This window comes from Anguilla rostrata, chromosome 2 (assembly GCF_018555375.3).
Source record: "Anguilla rostrata isolate EN2019 chromosome 2, ASM1855537v3, whole genome shotgun sequence".
Lineage (NCBI taxonomy): Eukaryota > Metazoa > Chordata > Actinopteri > Anguilliformes > Anguillidae > Anguilla > Anguilla rostrata.
The window spans coordinates 29546544-29572052 of NC_057934.1; the positions used below are offsets into that span (position 1 = coordinate 29546544).

At 42.1% G+C, this 25509-nt stretch overlaps 1 protein-coding gene across 2 annotated transcripts in view; it reads right to left on the reverse strand.

Annotated features, from left to right (window-relative positions):
* Positions 1 to 15427, reverse strand: part of si:dkey-220f10.4 (tubby protein homolog) — a 54599-nt gene extending 39172 nt beyond the window's left edge. The window contains exons 1-2 of one of the 2 annotated variants that reach the window (XM_064321481.1): positions 15176 to 15426; positions 5055 to 5211 (exon numbers count right to left, since the gene is read on the reverse strand). In XM_064321481.1, the coding sequence (XP_064177551.1) occupies positions 5055 to 5211; positions 15176 to 15265 (247 nt within the window). In that variant the 5' untranslated portion in view covers positions 15266 to 15426. Of the gene's footprint in view, positions 1 to 5054; positions 5212 to 15175 lie in introns of both variants that reach the window. The other variant, XM_064321484.1, reaches the window with a different exon arrangement.
* Between the last annotated feature and the right edge of the window lie 10082 nt (positions 15428 to 25509).

Consider the following 25509-nt stretch of genomic DNA (forward strand, 5'->3'; position numbering starts at 1 on the left):
TTCCTCATTGCCTCACTGCTTGGTCCCTAACATGGAGCAACAAAGTTAAATCAAGGTTGTGTAAAATCCTCTGCTGCGCATGCACTGCATGCTGTATCCCTCCACTAACTTACTGTCTCACTGCGCATGCACCAAATTTGTCCATTTTGAGGGCAAACGCTCCTCCTCGCAAGTTTGGCCCGCACGATTTGTTTTGTTATGGTGTGCATCGGTGAAATCATACGTGTTCTGTGAAAAGTTGTGCTATTATATTGCCATTAATAGTAGTTTATAATTTTGTGTTTATCTAGTTGTTGTTGCAACTAGATAAACATTTCTTTGTGCTGGTATAAAGCAGCCACGTTTCGGATGTGTGATGCTGTTCCCTTCCGGCTGTGTCTCGTAGTATAAGCATTGATATTTGCATTCTGCAATATTATACTTATGTTCCGTGGTGGGTCACATTATGTGTGTGTGTGTATATATATATATATATATATATATATATATATATATATATATATATGTATATATGCAGTATAATATAGTATTGGCCCTTCGAGCCGGATGTACCCACGCTGCGCCAAGGCAACCTCCATTAACTTCCATGACGGACAGCCACCACAGAGTCCCCACCCTAGTTTGCTCTGGCAGCTCCCGGGATATTTTGAAGATTTTGTCCTTGGCTACCTAGTTAAACAGCCTGTTCTAACTACACTAACAGAAGAGTGCAGCATTCAAGAAACAGAATTACTGCCAGATGAGGGTGCTCACAAAGAATATTCTACCCCTGTCCAAGTACTGTACAGGAACCTCGAGTATGAGCAACAGCAACGGATGCCTCAGAGATGTGAACAGACAGATGAAGGAGCTGCAGATAACCATAGAGAGTGCCAGATAGGTGCCCTACCCACACAGTCATGCAGGTTCCCCATACTTTAACAGCCTCCTCTATATCCTCCACAATACTCAAGCCTCCCTAAGTTACAGCCATATTCCCTGATCCTAAGCCGAGCACCCTCCCCAATGCACAGCCCAATGGGAAGAACCACCATAGCATCACAAGAGCAGCTTAACAGGACAGCTCAGCACGTTCCACGAGAGCCAGTGTCAGAGTGGGTTTCAGATCCAGCTCAGCCTACCTTGCCAGAGCAAGCTCTCACGTCTGGGCCTGGATTCAGCTCCGCCTGCCCAGTGCTCACAAACTCCCACGCCTAAGCCTCAGCCTATTCCAGAATTGTCTCCGCTTGCCCAGCACGCACAAACTCCCGTGCCTGAGCCGTAGCCTATTCCAGACTCGGTTCCACCTGCCCAACGTGCACCAGCTTCTGCCTAGGAGCCATAGCCCGGTCAGTTTCTAGCTCCACCTACCCAACACTCACCTGTGTATGTGCCACAGCATGGTTCAGACCTAGCTCCATGTGCCCAGCACGTTCCAGCTCCACCAGAGCTGCAAAGAGTTCCTGTCACCCTGCCTCAGCCACCGCTACACTAACCTCCTCCACGGCAGGCCGCATCATATCCAGTGCCTCCCTATGGTCAGTACGCTATGCCTCAGCTGTTGCCCTATCAGCCTCATGTGCAGTATCCTCAGTATGGACAGCCTTCCCCTGTCTAGCACCCTTCCCCTGTCGTGCCTATGTACCTTCTGGGATTTGGTCCTGTGCACAACTGGCCTCCAGTAGACGCAATGGTGCCCAACCTTATGGAAATGGCCATTGCCTCATCCTTTGGCATACCTAAACCCAACACCTCATTTTAGCACTGGAAAGGAAAGTGACTTTATTATGCTGAAGAATGGAATTGACAGCCTACTAGACCCCCACAGGCACCTCACCGAGGACTACAAGTACCATGTACTCTTAGACCACCTAAAGCTGAGAAGAATGACAATAAACGCTGCTTGAACTTCAACAATCTTTTCATTTTAATTATGTTATGTTAATTATGTGACTGCAGTTAAAAAGATAAGTTACATACAAGCAAACACATTTTTCTTATTTATGAGAGTTCAATTTTCAATTTCAGTTCAATTTTTGTAAAAAGTGATAGCCCTACTCTACACCTACTCTACACCTCCCTCACAAGATTCAGATGTCAGATTTCTCTTGGGGGGAACTTCTTCTGATGAGCATGTGCTCTTCTTCCATTGCAGTGGTAGACTACAGAAATTGACAGTATGCTGGCTGCAAACCACACAGCTCTTAAAGGAAATGAAAAGAGGAAATTTTATTGGCTATCCAGCTGCAACACATCCACTGATAGCACATTCAGCTTAATCCAGTCCATTTTCCACCAGCGTCATGCACTCCTCGCTTCTGGTGATGAAAATACCAAAATTCAGTCACCATACCCAGTGCATCCATGCGATGCACCACTGACTCCACCCATCAGCAGTGCACCATGGATTCCAGAAAATAGAGCTATTTATGTAAAAAGTGCTACACAAAAAAAATTTAACTGAATACCTTGGTCACACAGTATGCACAAATGCTTGTACAGTAGCATTTCCCCTGCATTGTCCCATCTGTGACACAATGTCACAAAAGCTGCACGGCCACCACAAAATAAAACGTCAGTCAATAATGGGATTCTTTTAGGAATAGCGTGTTTGGAGACACATAGTCGTCAGGAATGAACAACCACAGAAATCCTGTCTCTATCACATACCCTACCAACCTCTATATTGTTGTTATTTATCGTCCTCCGGGGCCCCTAGGAAGTTTCCCGGAGGAGCTAGACGCCCTGCTTCAGGCCTGGCCACTTGACAGAGACTGCACTCCTCTCTGTCAGTGAGTCACTTCATGCCGCACAAGCAGCCTCCCTCTCCCCTGTCCTGATTCTGCTAGATCTCTCAGCTGCTTTCGACACTGTGGAGCACTCCATCCTCCTGTCCTCCCTGGCAGCAACAGGGATCTGCGGCACAGCCCTTGACTGGATTGAGTCCTATCTATCGCTCCTACCAGGTTGCCTGGTTGGTAGAGTATCGCCGCCCCACCCCCTTGCCACGGGAGTTCCCCAGGGCTCAGTCCTCGGTCCCCTTCTCTTCTCCTTATACACTAGATCCCTTGGCCCTGTAATCTCTGCCCATGGCTTGTCCTATCACTGCTATGCTGACGACACACAACTCTTCCTCTCCTTCTCCCCATTGGACACACAAGTTCCTGCCCGCATCTCCGCCTGTCTGAGGGACATTCAGAGCTGGATGGACAATCACCACCTGAAGCTCAACCCGGGTAAGACGGAGCTAATCTTCATTCCTGCTCTAACCTCTTCCCTCTTTGATTTTTCCATTTCCCTAGGGGACACATTAGTGATGTCATCACCCTGTGCCAAGAATCTCGGAGTGGTGATGGACAACAGGCTGTCCCTCTCCAAGAACATCGCAGCGGTAAGCCGGGCGTGCAGATTCTTCCTGTACAACATCCGGAGAATCCGCCCCTTTCTCACCACCTACTCAACCCACCTCCTGGTCGAAGCAATGGTACTATCGCGCCTGGACTACTGTAACTCTCTTCTGGCTGGCCTACCGGCATCTGCCATCAGACCCCTGCAACTCTTTCAGAATGCTGCAGCTCGTCTGGTCTTCAACCTTCCCAGACACTCTCACGTCACCCCCCTGCTCACTACCCTCCACTGGCTGCCCATTATGGCTCGCATCAAATTCAAAACATTGGTCCTAGCATACCAGACAGTCAAGGGATCAGCTCCAGCATACCTCCACATGATCTTCAAACCCTACATGCCAGCCAGACCCCTCCGTTTCACTACCACAGGACGCCTGGTACCTCCCCCCTCTTCGCACTTGCGCTTCCCGATCACGTCTCCTGTCTGTTTTGGCTCCATGATGGTGGAATGACCTTCCCGTGGAAGTCAGATCAGCTGAGACCCTGACCACCTTCAAACGACGACTGAAGACTCACCTCTTCAGGCTGCACCTCTCCCCATCCCTCCCTACCTCCCTACCTCCCTGTAGTCTCTAATTGACTTTGTAATCTTAGGGTTGTAGCTAGGTAAGCTGTTTATCTTAGTTGACTTAGTTATTGCACTATGTGCCTACTCAACTATTGCTTATTTTATTTGAATAGACTGCTTTGTTGCTGTGTTTGTTGTGTTAATCAGATTAACCTACAGGGTCCAAGTTAAACGACGCGGTCGTTCCCTGCACTTGGAACTGTACTTCCCTCTAGGGTTTTCAACACACTTGTTCCTGGTTTTGGTTATACACTTGTTGTACGTCACTTTGGATAAGAGCGTCTGCCAAATGCCTGTAATGTAATGTGATGTAAAATCCTTTAAGTAGGTAAAAGGGAAATTTTCAGTGGTCGCATTATTGCAGGATTCCGTGCTTTTTACACAGAAAAAGAGTCAAAATGCAGGGGAGAAAATAGACTGCATTCTATAAGTGCAGAAATTCCATGACCTTTATTTAAGACTACAATAGGTGATGACCCAGACTTGAGCCACAACAAAAAAATTTACTCATGTTTCTTTGTATTTTGTATTTTATTCTGTACAGTTTACTGAGAACATGGTCATTGTCTTCATATTGGTATTAGTTTAAATGTACAGTAAACTCAATATATGATTTGTCAAGATATGAAACTTTCTAACAGTAATTATAATAACCATTTTATTTCATACCTGGTTGAAAGTTAAGGCTCTCCTTCCCCAAAAGGTCACCATGATAAATTTCATGAGACAATTCATATGCACTTTAAAGTAAGTATTTTCATAAAAATGAATGAATGATGAACCACTTGACCCTGCGTTCTGTGGCTTATAGATGCTTTTCTGTAATGTACTTGCCTATACAAATTATGAAGTTAAACTGACAACTGACAACAACATTGAGTGTATAGTCCAAACAATATACTATAAACAATATTAAGCAGTAGTAAAGCAAGGACCCTTGACTGGCAAACCCATGCTCCCCTGGGACAACAGGGCCAATTGTGTAAGGTTAACAAGTAAGGAAAATGGTCAAGTGAGTCAGCATGAATGCTTATCCCCAAGCATTGCATTTTGAATTCTGTTTTTCTCTATCAGTGATAAATCAGTTAGTGTGTACTAACCATTTAGAAAGCTTCTCCTCTGTGACTGGCTGAGAAGAGGTGTAGTGTCCTCTGCTCTTGCTTTCTGCCTCCTGTTCTTGGTCCAGGCATCGTGGTTTGCTATCACCATCTGGGAGTCAGCTCTCCTCCTCTGTTGCTTCTTGATCAGTAGAGATTGCTAAGAGATGGTTTAAATTAGACAAAATATAAACACATTTTGTTGCATACAAAATGTTTCTCCACAATTTGTCTTCAGTTACCCAACAATTAACTAACAATATGCAGCTTATATTGTGTCCATAATTATGTTTATCGGGTGGTCAAGTGCTTGGATGATTACGGCATAGAAGATTTAGCCAAAAGATGGTTTGGGTCCAGAGAGATTCATAAGGTGGAAAAACTAAGCCAGCTGTTGCTTGTAGGGCAAGGGGCATGTAAATTAACAAGCATGAAACTGTCCAGACCTACGGCGCCAACATGGCTCCTATTCATGCGTGCAGGATATCATCCGTATGTGCTAACTAGGTTAACTAAAGTAGGCGAAATGCTAACATGTTAGGGTTAGCTAAAGTAACGTTAGGCGATAAAGCTGTGCTTAAAAATCTTGTGCCGTTCGAAGTGGTGATTTTGGGAGATGCAGACAGATAAAGGCGTCGCTACAAGCAGCTGTTAATATTTTGCAAGTGAAAGCGGGATAATGGCAGTTGAGGTGCTGATTTTAGGAAATGCTAAGAAAGGCATCGCTAGAAGGACCACCTGCGCATGCGTCCTACTAAACGAAGCACCACCTGCGCATATGTCCTACAAAACGTCCCGCTCAGGTCGTCCATGAGTGATTGAGTGAGTGAGATAGTGACCACAATTTGCCATGCATAGCCCATGGTGGAAATCCTGCGCGCCGTGGGAAAAACAGGGGCAGCTGTTATTTGTTTATGAAAAGTAAAAAGTCCACTGCACAAAGTTTGATAGAAAAACAATCATTATCTGTTAGTGTGCTTCCTTCATGGATCAATGTTGTTGTGTGTGAAGATCCAGTCAGGGCCGGACGGTCTGTTAGGCAACACTAGGTGACAGCACAGGGTGGCAAAAGATCTGGGGTGGCAAAGTGGTGGTGCTAGAGCCTGGGGTGGCAATTGGCACAAGCTGATTGGCCTGCTGCAAAAAAAGAATGAAGCTACTCGCTAGTTAAAACTAGCTTCCTGGGGAATTCAACTTTCTCAGAGTTCATATTTTCTTTAGGCTATTTTAGTTCTCGGGTCTTCCAAAAACTCATTGTAACACAACAGACAATAAGGTGAGACTGCTAAATGTGCACACCTTAATAAATCTTATTTTTGTAAAGTCTTGCATTTGCTAATCCCTGTCCATGGTTCCCTAGTGGTGGGATGTCGACATACCAGTTTTTTATAATATTCATATTTCTCTGAAATTATAAATTAAAACTTAGAAATATCTAAAGTAATATTCTTATCAGCGGCTCAGTTGCACTGCAGGGCAATAAAACGGCAAGTGCTAATAGCCCAAACCATCGTTTACAACCTTCACCTGGCCACTGCTATGGAGTGCTATTATCTTGATCTCATGATCAACGGATTGTTGCAGAAGTTCACTATTTAGCTTCTATATTGTAACAAGCAGGAATGAAAAGCACATGACCTGTTATGGGGGAGAGGAGGCATTTTTTGAGGAGGAGAAGAAATGGAGCAGAAACAGAAAAATTTAAACTGCATTTATTTGCAGTCCGTTTTTGTGTAGCAACCAACTCATGAGTTAGCTGTTCAATTTACGCATTTAACCTTTCAACTATATCCACTCTCACTGCTTTATTTCACTGTTTCAGTCAAGATATTACAAAATTCTAATAATGTAGGCCAGATTTAGTTAGAGCAAGCTGGATATCTAAAATGAATCCATAAATTGTAGTTAGCTACGATTGCATCTGTTGGAGCTAATATCAGACAAACAACTGTGGATGCAATATCACATTTTTTTATTTATACATAAATTACCATATATACTTTACATATACAAAGTATTACATTAAATTGTAATGTTTACTTTCCATATATTCTTTTGGGATGATTGGTGAACCACAACACAATCCACCTGGGCCTACCAGGGGAGCTAGGGTTATGAAATGGAAGGAGAAGAGGAAGTAGCTAAGTCAAGATTTCTTGAGATGGGGTGTGTAAACAAAGGTGTTGTAATATATGTTTGCGGACAGCACACGTGAGCCCAATCGTTTTGGGTGTACAGTTGAGGCCAATAGTTTACATACACCTAGGCTAAAGACATTCATACTCAATTATTCACAACTCCACACATTTGACGTTAACATACATTTCCTGTGTTATGTCAATTAGGGTATCTACTTTATTTCCGTAAGAGAAAAATATAAGAGATTTATTTCAGCTTTTATGTACTACATCAAATTTTCAGCGGGTCAAAAGTTTACATACACTTTGTTAGTATTTGGTGTCATTGCCTTTAGATTGCTTAACTTGAATCAAATGTTTGGGGTAGCCTTAAACAAGCTTCTCACAATACTTTGCCGGAATTATTGCCCATTCCTCTTGAGAGAACTGGTGTAACTCAGTCAGGTTTGTGGGCCTCCTTGCTCAGACACGCTTTTTTTTTCTATGGGATTTAGGTCCGGGCTTTGTGATGGCCACTCCAGTACTTTCACTTTGTTGTCTTTAAGCCATTTTGTTACAACTTTAGAGGTATGCTTAGGACCATTGTCCTGCTGGTAGGCCCAGTTGCGACCAAGTTTTAACTTTCTAGCTGATGTCTTGAGGTGTTGCTTCAGTATTTTTAGATAATCCTCCTTCCTCATGATGCCAGCTATTTTCTGAAGTGCACCAGTCCCTTTTCCAGCAAAACACCCCCACAACACTGCTTGATGCTGCCACCCCCATGCTTCAGAGTTGGGATGGTGTTCTTCGGATTAAAAGCCTCAGACTTTTTCCTCCACGCATAGCGCTGATCATTATAGTTCAATTTTTGTTTCATCTCACCAGAGAGCGCTCCTCCAAAAGGCTAAGTCTTCATCCTGGTGATCACCTGCAAACTTCATTCTGGCTTTTTTATGTCGGTCTTGGAGTAGGGGAAGCCTTGGCAATGTGGGATAATTTGGTGCCTGATGCCTCCAACTCCTTCACCAGTTCCTTTGTTGTTGTCTTGGGGTTCAGTTGAACCTTTTGGACCAAAGTTTGTTCAGCCATGGGAGTTAATTTGTGCCTCCTTTCTGAACGATGCAGTGTCTGTGTGGTCCCAAGATTTTTATATTTGCATACAATTGTTTGTACAGATGCTCATGGTACCTTCAGTTGTTTGGAAATGGTTCCTAAGGAGGAACCAGACTTGTGGAGGTCCAGTCTTTTTTTTCTGAGGTCTTGGCTTGGATTTTCTTGGATTTTCCCATGGTATCAAGGACGAAAAGGCAGTAGCTCTAAAGGTAGGCCCTTAAGTACAGCCACAGGTGCCAATTAACAGCTAATTATGACAATTGGCTAATCAGAAGCTTCTAAAAAGTCATTACGTCAATTTCTGGAATCTCCCAGACTGTTTAAAGAGACAGTCAACTAGGTGTAAGTAAACTTTTCGCCCACTGAAATTCTGATATAGTGAATTAAAGCTGAAATAAATTTGTCTCTAATTGATTGTTTTAAAATGACCTCTGATGTGAAAAAAGTAGATTCCCTAATTGACTTGCCAAAAGAAATGTATGGTAACATGAACATGTGTGGAATTGTGAAAAACTGAGTTTTAATATCTTAGCCTAAGTGTATGTAACATTATGGCCTCAAATGTATGTGGCTCTTAAATTAAGATTCTATTATGCTGATTCCAACATATTATTTTGACTACATTCTCATTCTGATATTGCTACTAATAGCCTTCAAATGATGCTATGGTGCTGATTAAGGTGAAGTGGTGATGATGAAGATGATAAATGTCACAAAGATTACTATTGTATGAATGTAAAAAATACATAAGCCTAATTTATCAAGATTTTATGTTATTTTTGCATTTTGACCATTTATCTATTATTTCTTGGCTAACTCATAGTTCAATGCACTCAGTAAGTGTGAAAATCTGTCTGTGTACTGTGATAGACTGACCATCACGTCAGTGGCTACCGCTTTTCGTATAATACCGCTGTTTTTGAAGTCACTTCAAGGTTCCCTTTTAATTGTAGGCCACAACTCATTGCTTTTAGAAGGAAAAAATGTTCGTTTTCCCAGTGGATTTGTCATCTCTTAGCGTGTATTTCATGATTTTAAAAACACAGACACAAAGCACAATTAAATGGGATGGTTTAAGTTATGGGGTACATTATCAACACTATGCAATGACATCTTGAATAATTTCCACCTGGTACTGCTTCGATTATGTCAGTACCCAAGTTCAGGATAGCAGGACTAACAACATTACAGTACAGCAAATCATATCGAAAAGGTTGTCGTTGCCCATATTGTATTTTTTCTGCAAATAATGAAAAGAGCCATTATTGCAGTGGATGACAAGCTCTTATTTTATTACTACACACTGTTAATATACATATAAATATAAAGCGCATTGCACATTTCCATTTGAATAAAAAATAAATCTTAATATAGATGACATCTTTTGCTTTCTCTCATGCACCTAACAGGCATTCAAGTCAAAGCAAGTAAATAAATTAAGTGAATTATATTAGCTGGCTGTTCCAGTCTGCAATCGTTTTTCACAACGGTGTATTACACTTGAGATCAGGATCATACTGGCTAGGAATAGATAGGAACCGTAGGGAGGTCATTTACGGATTTAGAAAGCTTAAATATTAATTAACGATTAAGCATTTATTCATTAAGCACTTATCTATTGATTTCATGTGATTGGGGATACAGATATGCATTTGTTAGTCACAGATTCCCCAAAAAAGAAGATACCATAAAATGAACAGAATACTGATCAGTATCTTGCGTGACCACCATTCTCCGCCTATGCCTCCCTCCTATCCCTGCAGTTCCTTGCCCTCACAGAGACCTGGATCACACCAGACAACTCTGCCACTCCTGCTGCCCTTTCATCCTCCTACTCCTTCTCCCACACCCCCCGGCGATCTGGCCGCGGTGGTGGTACTGGTCTACTGATCTCCCCCACCTGGAAATTCTCTGTTCTCCCCCTCCCTGACCTGTCTATATCCACTTTTGAATTCCATTCTGTCTCTATCACCTACCCTGCTAACCTCTATATTATTGTTATTTATCGTCCCCCGGGGCCCCTGGGAAGCTTCCTGGATGAGCTAGACACCTTGCTCAGCTCCTTCCCTGAGGACGGCACCCCGCTGATCCTCCTGGGAGATTTTAACATCCACCTAGAGGCCTCCCAGTCTGCTGCCTTCCTACCACTACTCCACTCCTTCGACCTCTCCCTACAACACTCTCCCCCAACCCACAAGGCAGGCAACCTCCTAGACCTGATCTTCCTGAGGACCTGCTCCAGCTCCAATCTTACGGTTACCCCCCTGCATACGTCTGATCATCACTTCATCTCCTTCTCCCTCCCCCTCTCTCCACATCCTCCCTCTCCTCCTCCCATCCCCACTGTCACTTTCCGCCGTAACCTCCGCTCCCTATCACCCTCTTCTCTTGCTCCCAGAGTGACTGCTTCCCTCTCCACTCTTCAATCATTTTCCAAGCTCCCCACTAACTCTGCATCCTCCACCCTAACTTCATCTCTCTCCTCAGCACTCGACTCCCTATGCCCCTTCGTCCCTAGGCCAGCACGTTCATCCCCTCCCAGTCCATGGATGTCTGACATCCTACGCACCTCCAGGGCCAGCCTCCGCGCTGCTGAGAGGAAGTGGGCCAAATCCAGGGACCCATCTGACCTCTCAGCCTATCAGTCTCTCCTGACAGAGTTTTCTTAAGGCAAAATTCTACCAAACCAAAATTCATAACTCCATTTCTAACCCTCGTCAACTTTTCTCTATTTTCTCTTCTCTCCTCAGCGTGCCACCACAGAAATCCTGTCTCTATCACATACCCTACTAACCTCTATATTGGGTTTTTTGTCCTCCGCCTAGGAATTTCCATCTGAGTCCCTGCTTCAGGCCGCCACTGCAGAGACTGATCCTTCTTCAGTAGTCATTCAGCCGCACGACCTCCCTCCCTGTCCTGATTCTGCTAGGATCTGCTCAGGCTTCGACACGGAGACTGCACTCCTCCTGTCTCCCTGCAGCACGACTGCGACAGCCCCTTGACTGTTGATTCTTCTAGACTCCTCCAGGTTTGCCTGTGGAAGGACTCCTCCCCGTCCTCCCTTGCACAGGGATTGGAGTCCACTGGATGAGTCCTCGACGTCCTCCGGTGCCTTGTAATATCCCTCCTTCACGGAGTTCCAGCATCCTGGCTCCCTGTAATCCTTCTGAGCCCATGGCTTGTCCTATCACTGCTATGCTGACGACACACAACTCTTCCTCTCCTTCTCCCCATTGGACACACAAGTTCCTGCCCGCATCTCCGCCTGTCTGAGGGACATCAGAGCTGGATGGACAATCACCACCTGAAGCTCAACCCGGGTAAGACGGAGCTAATCTTCATTCCTGCTCTAACCTCTTCCCTCTTTGATTTTTCCATTTCCCTAGGGACACATTAGTGATGTCATCACCCTGTGCCAAGAATCTCGGAGTGGTGATGGACAACAGGCTGTCCTCTCCAAGAACATCGCAGCGTAAGCCGGGCGTGCAGATTCTTCCTGTACAACATCCGGAGAATCCGCCCTTTCTCACCACCTACTCAACCCACCTCCTGGTCGAAGCAATGGTACTATCGCGCCTGGACTACTGTAACTCTCTTCTGGCTGGCCTACCGGCATCTGCCATCAGACCCCTGCAACTCTTTCAGAATGCTGCAGCTCGTCTGGTCTTCAACCTTCCCAGACACTCTCACGTCACCCCCTGCTCACTACCCTCCACTGGCTGCCCATTATGGCTCGCATCAAATTCAAAACATTGGTCCTAGCATACCAGACAGTCAAGGGATCAGCTCCAGCATACCTCCACATGATCTTCAAACCCTACATGCCAGCCAGACCCCTCCGTTTCACTACCACAGGACGCCTGGTACCTCCCCCCTCTTCGCACTTGCGCTTCCCGATCACGTCTCCTGTCTGTTTTGGCTCCATGATGGTGGAATGACCTTCCCGTGGAAGTCAGATCAGCTGAGACCCTGACCCATTTCAAACGACGACTGAAGACTCACCTCTTCAGGCTGCACCTCTCCCCATCCCTCCCTACCCCCCTGTAAATGACTGTAAGCTTAGGGTTGTAACTAGGCAGCTGTTTCATAGGTGACTTAGGTGCATTAACTGTCTTAACTACTGCTTGTATTTTTTCCATAGATTGCGTTGTTGCCGTTCTCGTTGTGTTAGTGTTAATCAGTTTAACCTTCAGGGTCCAAGTTGAACGGTTGTTCCCTGCACTTGGACCGGTACTTCTCTCTAGGGGTTTCGTCATACTTGTTCCTGGTTATGGTTATACACTTTGTTGTACGTCGCTCTGGATAAGAGCGTCTGCCAAATGCCTGTAATGTAATGTAATGTAAAGCTTCCCTAAGGTTGCTTTCTGACAGTTTGTGCAGAAATTCTACGGTTGTGTAAACCAGCTGTTTCATCAGCTGTCTGTGTGGCTGGCCTCAGGCGATCCCGCAGGAAAAGTAATCAGATGTGTCAGTCTTGGGCTGGCGTGGTTACACGTGGTCTGCGGTAGTGAGGCCTGTTGGACGAACTTCCAAAATCTCTGAAACGACGCTGGAGGTGGCTTGTGGTGGAGAAATGAACACCCATTACTCTAGCAACAGCTCTACAGCTCTGCCAACTGCATGATCTCTTAACTCTTGGGAGCCGTGGGATTGCTGCGTGCCATTTCAAAGTTTCAGGTTTTCCTCGAACCACCTAACAGACTGCTGCAGTCCAGTGACATGGATCTCTTAACAGCTGTCAAACGGGTCAAATCTGCCACAGAGTGTGGTAAGAGTCTCCACACCAACACCAAGTTCAGTGAGCTATGGGATCAGTGTAGGCCCTTCCATGCAACAGAGGAGAGACACGGTCCACAAAGCAAGAAGAGACGCACAACAACTAACACACATCTGCGAGTTAAGTGCTTGAGCACTCAACGGGAGGGCGAAGCGAAGATCGGGAAGAGGAGACGCACACAGAGGAACAAAGACTGTTTTATGGCTGTATAGATGCAGTATACTAAGATATTAAGATACTAAGATATACTTTTATTCAACCATGTGGGGTAATTTGTCCTCTGCATTTGACCCATCCTAGTTACTTAGGAGCAGTGGGCAGCCACAGTGCAGCGCCCGGGGACCAACTCTGGTTCTGAGGCCAGTCCCATAGGAAAGTAAAATCCAAAAAGAGATCTCATAGTTGTTTCTTTCATTTCTCCTAGACACAAATGAGCCATTTTTAATACTAAGGTGAGACCAAAGGCTTTTTTTCCTACTTCTCAAATTCAACTCAGGAACAACCACATATAATCTAAATTATGTCTTACTCTGATCAAAACAAGAGATCTCTAAATGATCTTAAATAAGTCTAATTTAGGTCTCCTGAACATGGGACCATGAGATCAGAGAAAGAGCTCAAAGAAAACTCAGCTATGACTCCTAGGATCTCATGATTCTTCTCAAATATGTCTCAGTTTTCTCATAGTGACCTCATGAGAAACAACCGCATCTCAATTCAATATCCATTCATCTTACTGAAGTCTCAAATTCTTTTCTCTTTTCTCCTAAGGGGGTTTTAGGAGCAACAATTCAGATTGAAGTGATCTCAAAAAGATGTACAATTGAGATCTTACTACTTTCTCAAGAGTTAAAGAAAAGACTGAGCAAAAGATTTTTCCTCTGGGGTGCCTTGGTCAAGGGCAACTGCAGGAGTGCACCTAACATGCATGGCTTTGAGTGTGGGAGGAAGTACCCGGAGTAGTACCCGGGTACCCGGAGTAAACCCACGTGAACACAGGGAGAACATGCAAACTCCGCACAGAAAGGCCCCAAGCCGAGATTCGAACCCGCGACCTTCTTGCTGTGAGGCGACAGTGCTAACCACTATGCCACCGTGTCCGCCCCAGTATGTGGAGAAATGGCCAATTTGCAAAGCGTAACAGCGCACTCTTGGAATCACGATCCAGAGAGTCATGCTTGTGATAAACTGTTGATTTGACATGAACAGTTTTAACATTTTGTTTCACTTAGTGGTCTGTCTTATTGTTGCATAGCCTAATTAAGAGCACATCCCTAACATTTCAATCACACCGACATTGCTAGTGTTTGTTGGTGGCCCCGCCAGGGTGCCTTGTTGGGGGCCCGCTCATGAAAATCAAATGCTCTCCCTATCAATTTGCTCTAGCGCCGGCCCTGCATGAATCCTTTCATTACCGGCTAAGGTTATTGAACTCATCCAGATTGGCCTATAGGTCAATATACATAAAATATAGAGCCACTTTTATATATACTACTTTAACTTTTGAATCATTTGGCCTAGAATGAAAATTCTTTGAATTGCTTTTTCAAGCTATTTCATTTGCGCCTACTAGATTTTCTGCCATTTTATAACATACATATTCATGTCTAAAAACCAGCAAAACATCTAAAAATATGAAGATTTACTTGGTTGCTTTCATAGATTATAAGACAAGCTCTACTGACCTTCTAATGGGTCTTAGCATGCAGAGTGTATTTGATAAGCAAGGCTTATATAACATAACATAACATAAGACGAGAACATGATATGATGACTATTGATGACATTTGATGACACACTGACTATTTTATCTCTATTTTCAGACATGATCCAGTTTATAATGAACAAGTGGACTTCCCTGCATCAGATGGCTTAAGAACCTGAAAAGTGTTCTTGGACTGTGATGTGCTTTTAAGAAGTAAAAAAATATATAAAAATATATAAAACAAAAACTAGTATATAGATAATTTGGCTCCAGATATTTGTGAAATTTTCCAGAGGTCATAAGAATGTGAGTAGCAATGTAAGACATGGCTGTTTTTGAAACTATTTTAACAACTCCCAGAGTTTGATTGCAATGTGCCATAAATCCTAGACCAAAAAAATGACCAACCTACCTGATTGTCTAGTTTTTGTTGACAAGAGTCTTTGTCCTCCATATCTTGGGGCAGATAGTCAGAGGCGGTAAGCCTAGCATTTATAGACATACACTGAAATGCTGAAAGACACTGCAAAAGGTGTACCTTGATCTACAGATAAACAGGCAACCGCACAACCATTCACTCAATTTATACATAAATACTCAAAAGACATAAGGTCTCTTCCTCCCTCTCTCAATGTTACATTCCCACTTGCTGTGACTGTGACAGAAGGTAAAGGGGATAAAGGAGCTTAATCTTATTACACTAATTACACAGTGATCACACCCCATGCAGTATTCAAAACATTGGTTGCAGTCACATTTGTACAATGTTGAGGTCTGGACATAAAAAAGTGTTCTCTTGGTGGCATTGGTATACTTTATAGTTATTATTTAAATTGATTTATATAGTAACTTAAAACAAAAAGCACACGGTGCATTTCAAACAATCAACAAAACATCAAAATTTAAGTACGTGAAAAATTGAGACAATACATCAATAATAAAGTAGTTTCAATATTCAGATAGTGGCAAAGGAAAACTGAAAGAGAATAACCCTAACCCTAACCTCCCCCCCCCCCCTCCCGATGTGTGCCATCAAGACTGTATCAAAATTTTGGAAATATGTAAAGAATTATTAATGGTATGCAAAAATGTACATAACAATGTAGCTGTACTGTTTGTTTCACAAAGTTCACATGAGCTAGTGTCAAACTTATATAAAACTCACCCCAACCTCTTTCCCACCACTGCAAAAAATTAATAAATTGTGTAGATAACTAAAAGCAGTGATTTTGCAAGGGTTTTTCCAAGTTGTCCCAAAACCTCTCTAAATTGTACATTTTGGATAATGTTTTGAACACATAATGTACACCACAAAAACAAATCTTTACTCACAATCACATATTTTGAACAAATAAGAGGATAATCAATTCTTACATTTTTTAAGTGTCTCACAAGAATTAACATTATGTTCAATGCTGAAATATGTGCATAAGCTGGCAGGAATTATGTTAACTTGTATTTTGCTTTCATTTGTTTTGCAAATTGAACATGTTTGCTTCACTTAAATCTATTTTACAGAATACTCTACTGCTAATGCATGAAACGCTGTCTACTCCTAGCCTGCATAATTATCTAACTAACTAACAACTTTAACACATTTCAATACACTCATCTAACCTATTTTTTCTTGTTTTAAACATTTTAACACATGTACGATTTGCTTAAAACAAAACATTTATATTTCATTAGTTGTTGATATATTTTAAGTCAGATGATGTTGATAATAATAATAATGATAATAATAATAATAATAATAATACATTTTTAAAATTTGTTTCCTAAGAACTTTTACACAAAACTCCTACACAAAAATTAAATTTTTTCGGTCACTGATTCAAGGTACACTACTATAACACCTACACCATTGTAAAGCTTAGACCCATTGCACTTTGATGTAAAACCACTAGACACAGCAAAAGAATCAATCTGATGGTATTGAGATTGCTAAAACTCCATGCTGAGCCCTAAGCAATCAATATGTTCTTTGGACATATGCCAGGGAAAGTCATTGGGCCTCATTCACCAACCGTACCCCACTTACGCAGTTTTCACAAAGATTCTGACATTCACTAATGTTTTATTATTTGGGATTTGTTCTTAGGTAAGAACAGAATCTACGCACACTGAAGAGCACACTTACGCACATTTGAGTGCTGTAAGTTTGTGCAAAATAATTGGTTATTGCGTTTTTTTTCAATTCTACAGTTGTATAATATTATAGGATTAAAATTACAATAATATTTTCATAATTTATAATATTTTTTTAATTATTATTTTCATTATTTTACAAAGCATTAAGGTGCCAGGTTTCGCCTCAGAGGGTGGTTGCCTCAGCGGGAGTTCATCAGTAAATAAATAATAAAAATCAAACCATTGTAGTGACCTTTTATTTTGGGGGTTTTCAATTATGCAATATTTGGCCTATACTGCAAAAGCAAATGTTTAAATTTTGAATACAAACTAAGCACTTAAGTAACATTTTTTAAACACATGGTGAAGAAGAGACCACTTATTCAGAGGTGTCACTAGGGGGGTGAGGACCGCACGGGGTGACACCATCAGAGGGGGGTGACACTAAAATGACTGGCAATACATTTTTTGTGCAGCGACGGGTTTACTCCGATACAGTTTACTGCCGGTTGATTTAATTAGCGGTATTAATGTAATGATAAGCGATTTGTCGTTTAAATGCATAACACGCAATTCCTTGCCCCCACTGCCACCAGCTCCTTTTTTTTTGCCTCATATTTGACATCAAACCATTTTTTTTTTACTTCATCAGTTGTGCGCCCTTCTCTGGATAGAGTGTTCACTGAACGAGTAATAGCATCCCATGCATCTTTTTTGTGTTATTTTATATCCACTACTGACGCTACTAAATATGACAGGTCATGCTGTTCACTTCCTGAAGCAATACCTCCACTTCAGCACTACTGAAGTTTTTCTTAAATTTGGAGTCTGGTGCTCCACCGTCTTTAGATTTTCGTTTGGGAATTATTGACTTCGCTCTCAGCTTTTCTTTTCGATTTCTGTGTGTGCACACGGCCCTTCAGTCTCATGCCCTTTTATGGGGATTGGCGGGGCGTTTACCTATGCTAATTAGGAACAACTGGCACATGCTTTCCATTTACCAGGGGCCGTATGTATCAAGCCGCTCAAAGTAAAAAATTAGTCTCAAGTGTAACTTAAGTGTAAGAATTGGTGACCTTTACTCCTACACTCACATTTAAGAATAAACGTGATTTATCAAATTTCTCTTGACTTAAGAATACTCTTAACCTGTCAGGTATTTAAGAGACCTCTGGGGCTCTCTTAATTTGACAGCTAGAACTAGCTTTGCTGCTATGGACTCCGTTGGGCTATTATTTATTTATTTATCTCTGCCTCTAATGTTAGTTATTTTAGAGACCCCCACAAAGCTCAGATTATAACTCGAAACCTGGCCAATTGTCATAATTAGGAGTTAATTGGCACCTGTGGCTGTATTTAAGGGCCTACCCTTAGAGCCACTGACTATTTGCCTTTGATACCATGGGAAAATCCAAGCAACTCAGCCAAGACCTCAGAAAAAATTTTTTGGACCTACACAAGTCCGGTTCCTCCTTAGGAGCAATTTCCAAACAACTGAAGATACCACAAGCATTTGTACAAACAATTGTATGCAAATATATAAATCTTGGGACCACGCAGACACTGCATCGTTCAGGAAGGAGGCACAAATGAACTCCCAGGAACTTTGGTCCGAAAGGTTCAACTGGACCCCAAGACATCAACAAAGGAACTGGTGAAGGAGTTGGAGGCATCAGGTACCAAAGTATCTACATCCACCATTAAGAGAATCCTACATTGCCATGGGCTGAAAGGCTGTTGCACAAGGAAGAAGCCCCTACTCCAAAACCAGCATAACAAAGCCAGAATGAATTTAGCAGATGATCACCAAGACTTAGCCTTTTGGAGGAGTGTTCTCTAGTCAGATGAAACACAAATTGAACTGTTTGGTCATAATGATCAGCGCTATGCATGGGGGAAAAAGGGTGAGGCTTTTAATTCAAAGAACACCATCGCAACTATGAAGCATGGGGTTGGCAGCATCATGTTGTGGGGGTGTTTTGCTGGAAAAGAAATAGATGGCATCATGAGGAAGAAGGATTATCTAGAAATATAGCTGCAAGCAGCGATGAGGGGGCCAAGCAGTCCAGCAGGGCAGAGTCGCCATGGCAACTTGATCGGATCATGTTAAAAGCGTGGCTGTATGCACTGATAGCAAGTTTTATGGCAATTGACCAAAGATTGGGTGTAACTGAGATATGAGCTCATGTCCTGTTTGGCTCGTTTGCCTTTGATTTGCCTGTAATGGATGAACGTTTTTGAAAATCAAAAATGCATCAGAGAACTTTTTTGAGGGTTATTCCACAGATGATCTGTGCGAAGTTTGGTGAAGATTGGGCAAACTTTGTGGCCTGTAAAATTTTTTAAACCTTTCGATAAAATCCAATATGGCGGCTTAGGTTTATATGAAAAGTTGTCATGTCTCGGCCTTGGGACCTCTCACGGTATCACCAGACACGAGAATTATTTTTTTAAGCAAACACATCACCAGTTATTAGCTGAAATGCATTTTTGCTTATTGCAGCGCCCCCAGTGGTCAAATAACAGAAATTTGTGCTTCCTCAAAATGGGGTCCCGAGTCCATGTATCAAGTTTGGTTGAGTTATGACCTCACTTCCTGTTAAGAAATTAAACGGCAATGCCACCAAATACTAAGTGTAAAAAGTGTATGTAAACATTTGACCCACTGAAAATATAATAAAGTACATAAAAGCTGAAATAAATCTGTCTCTTAGATATTATTTTGAAATGACCTCTTATGGAAATAAAGTAGCTACCCTAATTGACTTAACACAGGAGATGTATGGTAACGTGAAATGTGTGAGTTGTGAAAAATTGAGTTTGAATGTCTTTAGCCTAGGTGTATGTAAACTTTTGGCCTCAACTGTATTATGGAAATAAAAATAGATACAGTGATATAAAGTCTACACACCCCTATTAAAATGGCAGGTTTTTGTGATGTAAAAAAATGAAACCAAGATAAATTATGTCAGAACTTTTCCCACCTTTAATATGAAATTGCAACCCTTAAAATTCAAGTGAAAAACTGAAACATTTTAAGGAAAAAAAAAACTTACAATAACCTGGTTGCATAAGTATGCACAGCCTTTTATAATTGGGGATGTGACTATGTTCAGAATCAACCAGTCACATTCAAACTCATGTTAAATAGTAGTTAGTATACACCTGCCATCAATTAATGTTGCCATCAATTAATGACTCTGATTAACCCCAAATAAAGTTCAGCTGTTCCTGTAGGATTTTCCTGACATCTTGGTTACTGCAAAAAAAGCCATGGTCCGCAAAGAGCTTACAAAGCATGAACGGGATCTCATTGTTGAAAGGTATCGATCAGGAGAGGGGTACAAAAGAATTTCCAAGGCATTAGATATAACATGGAACACAGTGAAGACAATCATCAACAAATGGAGAATATATGGCACAACAGTGACATTACCAAGAACAGGACGTCCCTTCAAAATTGACGAGAAGACAAGGAGAAAACTGGTCAGGGAGGCTGCCAAGAGGCCTACGGCAACATTAAAGGAGCTGCAGGAATTTCTGGCAAGTACTGGTTGCTCCCTACATATGACAACAATCTCCCATATTCTTCATATGTCTGGACTATGGGGTAGGGTGGCATGACGGAAGCCTTTTCTCACGAAAAAAAACATCCAAGCCCAGCTAAATTTTACAAAAAGATACTTCCAGTCTCACAAAACCATGTGGAAAAATGTGTTATGGTCTGATGAGACCAAGGTAGAACTTTTTGGCCATAATTCCAAAAGGTATGTTTGGTGCAAAAACAAAACAGCACATCATCAAAAGAACACCATACCCACGGTGAAGCATGGTGGTAGCAGCATCATGCTTTGGGGTTGCTTTTCTTCAGCTAGAACTGGGGCTTTAGTCAAGGTGGAGGGAATCATGAATAGCTCCAAATACCAGTCGATTTTGGCGCCAAACCTTCTGGCGTCTGCTAGAAAGCTGAAGATGAAGCGGAATTTCACCTTTCAGCACGACAGCGACCCAAAGTATACATCCAAATCAACAAAGGAATGGCTTCACCAAAATAAGATCAATGTTTTGGAATGGCCCAGCCATAGCCCAGACCTCAATCCAATTGAAAATCTGTGGGGTGACCTGAAGAGGGCTGTGCACAGGAGATGCCCTTGCAATTTGATGGATCTAGAATGTTTTTGCAAGGAAGAGTGGGAAAATATTCCCAAGTCAAGATGTGACAAGCTGATAGACTCTTACCCCAAAAGACTAAATGCTGTAATAAAATCAAAAGGTGCTTTAACAAAGTATTCGATTAGGGGTGTGCACACTTATGCAAACAGATTATTGTAAGTTTCTATTTTCTTCCCCTAGAATGTTTCAGTTTGTTTTTCACTTGAATTTTAAGGGTTGCAATTTCACATTAAAGGTGAAAAAAGTTCGGACATGATTTAACTTGGTTTCATTTTTTTTACATCACAAAAACCTGCCCTTTCAACAGGAGTGTATAGACTTTTTATATCCACTGTACCCTAATTATCTTAACACAGGAAATGTATGGAAATATGTAATGTGTGGAGTTGTGAAAAATTGAGTTTGAATGTCTTTACCCTAGATGTATGTAAACTTCTGGCCTCAACTGTAGACTACTCTTATGGAGGAATATTTCGGACAAAATTAAATAAATAAATACATCATGAAATAAATACATCATGAAATGTGAGCATAAATAATTAAATGTGGCACGAAATGTACGTATGTATTTATTTATTTATTTATTTATTTCAATGACGCTACGTGCAACATGAAATAAAGCTTGAAATTAAAACCGTCACTTTTATTTATTTCAATGACGCTACGTGTGCGACATGAAATAAGGCTTGAAATTAAAATTGTCACTTTCACCCATCAAAGTTGGAAGGGAAATGAGGAAACTCATCGATAAAGTTTTGTCAGGTGCAGTGTCTTTTACTGCTACCACAGAGTGAATGCGTAAGTAAGCGATGATGAGAGCAAACTTTCGGTTACGCTAAGCTATAAAACGCTATTCCTAAAGTAAAATTAGACATGTTATACATTATCGTTAGAAAGCTTATTCTGTCACCTATTGGATAGATTAATTGTCAATCAAGCCAGATTGCACTACAAAGAGCGATAACACCGTAAACAACATGTGTGGTGTTGCGCACAGCTATTTTGGAAGGTACCCAGGCTTCACAAATGAGTGTATATTTCACAAACGGATTGTCCAAGAGAATATATGACCACTCAGTCTTGAAAGGTACATCTCTATGCGTAAAACCAATGGTAAGGTTGTATATTTATTCCATATTTAGTCCCAGATATTGAGAGTAGAATGACATGGTATAATCGTGCCCAGATAGACACTATTGTTCAGTGTGTCATGGGTGGGGGGTGTAGTTGCAGATGAGACTGCAGGGAGGGGGTGCTTGGTAAATGGACGACCAGCACAACAATGGTGACGCTTAGAAACTCTGTACTCACTATTGTTGGCTGGACCACAACAGCGGGGCCAGCCCTATAAATGTGAATGTCTGTGACTGAGTGACTGAGTGATGAAGTTACACCATTCGTCGGCCGAGTTATGAAGTTACACCATTGGTCAGCCGGATGAAGTGTGTTAGGTCCAGCCATATACTAGGTTTTGACCTGGTCTTGTTGTCCCAAATCAGCTACTAATAAAGCTCGCACATAGAGTTTGTGTTTTCAACTCATAGTTTGGTTGCAGGACCACTGAAAGTATGAGTTCAAAAATCTCAGGATGCAGGCATCATGGCCACACGGGGATTATGCCAGCAAGTTAACAGGTTTGTGTTGTCACTTGAGTGCTGATGCTGTGTTGTTTCTTCTCTTGAACATAGCATGTGGTCAATGTGGACAGCATGCTCTCTCCAACCATCGTGGATCAGGTAAGTGACAGGTCCAAGGTGCTTCAACACTGTTGCTCTTAACCACTTTTCCTTTCCCTCACAAAAGTTTCTCACACAAACTGAGTTTCTCAGCTTTGATACTACTTTGTCATGGTAAGTCTTTTTTTTTTTTAGTTGTTTTTCCTCAAAAGTTCTCACAAGGCTTGGCTTGAGTAGACTGAATCTGGTTCTCAGCTGACGCTTTAGGAACAGCTCCGCTGGTGGAACTCCTGTCATGGTGTGTGGGGTGCTCCTGTACATTAGCAGGAACTTCCCCAGTCTGTGTTGTAGGGAAACTGTCATCTGCTGAGCCTGTTTGCCAAGAACTTGCTTCATCAGTGCCACTTTGAAGGTCTATACTGATTTCTCAGCAGCACCATTTGATGCCGGATGGTACACTGGTTGTTTGTTGCCGTTGCTCCTCAGAAACTGCTTGAATTCACTGGAAGTGAATTGTATTCCGTTGTCAGAGACAACTTCCTCTGGTAGACCATGAGAAGCAAAGATGTTGCAGAGGACATCAATTAGAGAGCACAATCGAAAAATGTATTTCCGGAAACTAACATAAGTATTGTGATTAAAATATCAGTTTAGCCTTAAATTAGCGTATTGTGAACAGCAATTGTACATATATAGAATGTTAATGTGATATATTGGCTGTTTTTGTGTCCTTTTAGCTTGCACTTTCCAAAAAATTCCATCAATGATAAGGTCGGGACTCCAATGGCACCGAAAACCGATAGATTTCACTGAACATTCGATTGTTTACATTCATGGGGTTCTGAACCAGTGACATCATAATAGCTCTTACTGGTTGATTTTATGTGCTCATTTATAGCAGTTGGTTCTCTCAGAATTCTGACTGATAGCTAGGTCAATATTTTCACTGGACACTTGATACATCCTGCCTTATAACTTCAAAGTCCCAGGTCATGTGTTTTTAATGGATTTTGTAAATAGACACTTCATGCTACAATCATGATAACGGCAATGAGTGTGCTGTGAAGTTTAGGTAGCGAACAACAAGGCTAAATCCTTCTGACGTAATTTACACAGCAACTATACGCACAGATCGCCTAGTTTCATTCACTGTGGCCAAGCGGAATCGATAACGTTTCAGAAAATATATAACTTTAAAAGATTTAATTCAATCTTCTTCTGGGACTTTTGCCATTTATTGAGGGTGTGACAGAAAAGTTCGGTGCCGCTGACTATAATCGAATGTTTTCACATTTACCGTTCAATTAAGCAAGTACCATTCAAAGTACATTTTTCTCCCGTAGAGATATTTGTGGAAGTTCTTCACTTAAAAGATGATTGCTAGAGCTTCCATCTCTAATATTTGTGCATGTTTACTCTCTGCCCCAGTCAGAGCGCATGATGCAAACGCAATTGACTTTTCTTCACCATTTTACATTACATGCAAGATAACAGTTCCAATGCTGTAAGGGGATGCGTAAGGCTAGCCTCACCTGTTTCTTTGTGTCATAGTACACAACTAGTTTGCTTTGCAGTAACTATCTCTCTGCATTTGTGAACGCTTCTTCACACTCAGCTGTCCATTTCCAGGAACTCTCTTTCTTAAGTAGAGTATGCAAGGGTTGTAGCAGGTGGATAGATTTCTCATGAACCTTCCGTAGTAGTTCAATAGTCCAAGAAATGGGATGGAGCCCTTCACTGTCAACCATATGCCTAAAGTACTCAACTCTGTCTTCCATGAACTTACACTTCACTCGAACACCATACTTCTCCAGTCGGCTCAGCACTTCATCCAGTTTTTGCAGGTGGTTTTCCCTTGACCCCGCTGTAATCAGAATGTTGTCCAGGAGGAAGGTCACATGGTCTAGTCCATGCAGGATTTGGTCCATCACTCCTTGGAAAATAGAGGGTGCACTGGATACCCCATATGAGAGGCGGTGGTAGACATATAGCCCATGGTGAGTGTTTATGGTAAGATTTTTCTTTATCAAGTTATATTTGCTGGTAAGCATGTGATAATTCCAACTTTGTAAACAATTTGCCTCCGGCTAATGTTGCGAACAAATCCTCAGTAGTGGGCAGTGGGTATGTTTCCTCTTCCACACTTTGACTTACGGTACGCTTGTAGTCCCCACAGATTCTTACGGACTGGTCTTCTTTTGACACTACGACAATCGGCGACGCCTACTCACTTCTGTCTGTTTTGGATATGATACCTATGCTTTCCAGTCTATACAGTTCCTTTTCAACTGGCCCTTTGAGTGCATGTGGCACAGGTCTGGCTCTCCTGCAGATGGGAGTGTTAGGCTTTACCTTGTTAGAAGCTTTGAACTTATGGATTGGTGTTGGGGCCTTCCTTGAACGCAGCCTTGTGCCTCTGTAGCATCACTAGCACCACCTGTTGCTCCCACAGAGAATATGTTATTCCATTTCAGTCTAATTTTGTCCAACCAGTTATGGCCTAGTAGGGCTGGGCGATCTTCCTTCACAATCACCAGGGGTAGCTTTGCTGTTTACTGCTCATATTTTGTATTCACAACTACTTGCCCTAACAGGGGGATATTTTCTCCAGTAAAGGTAGACAGTTGCATGTGGCTTTCCTCAAGGGGTAGGTGAGACAGTGACTCTTTGTAGATTATCTCTGATACTAAAGTCACAGCAGCTCCTGTATCTAGCTGCATATCCACCCCCTTTTTTTTGCAAAAATTACTAAAAACCTTTTTTCACT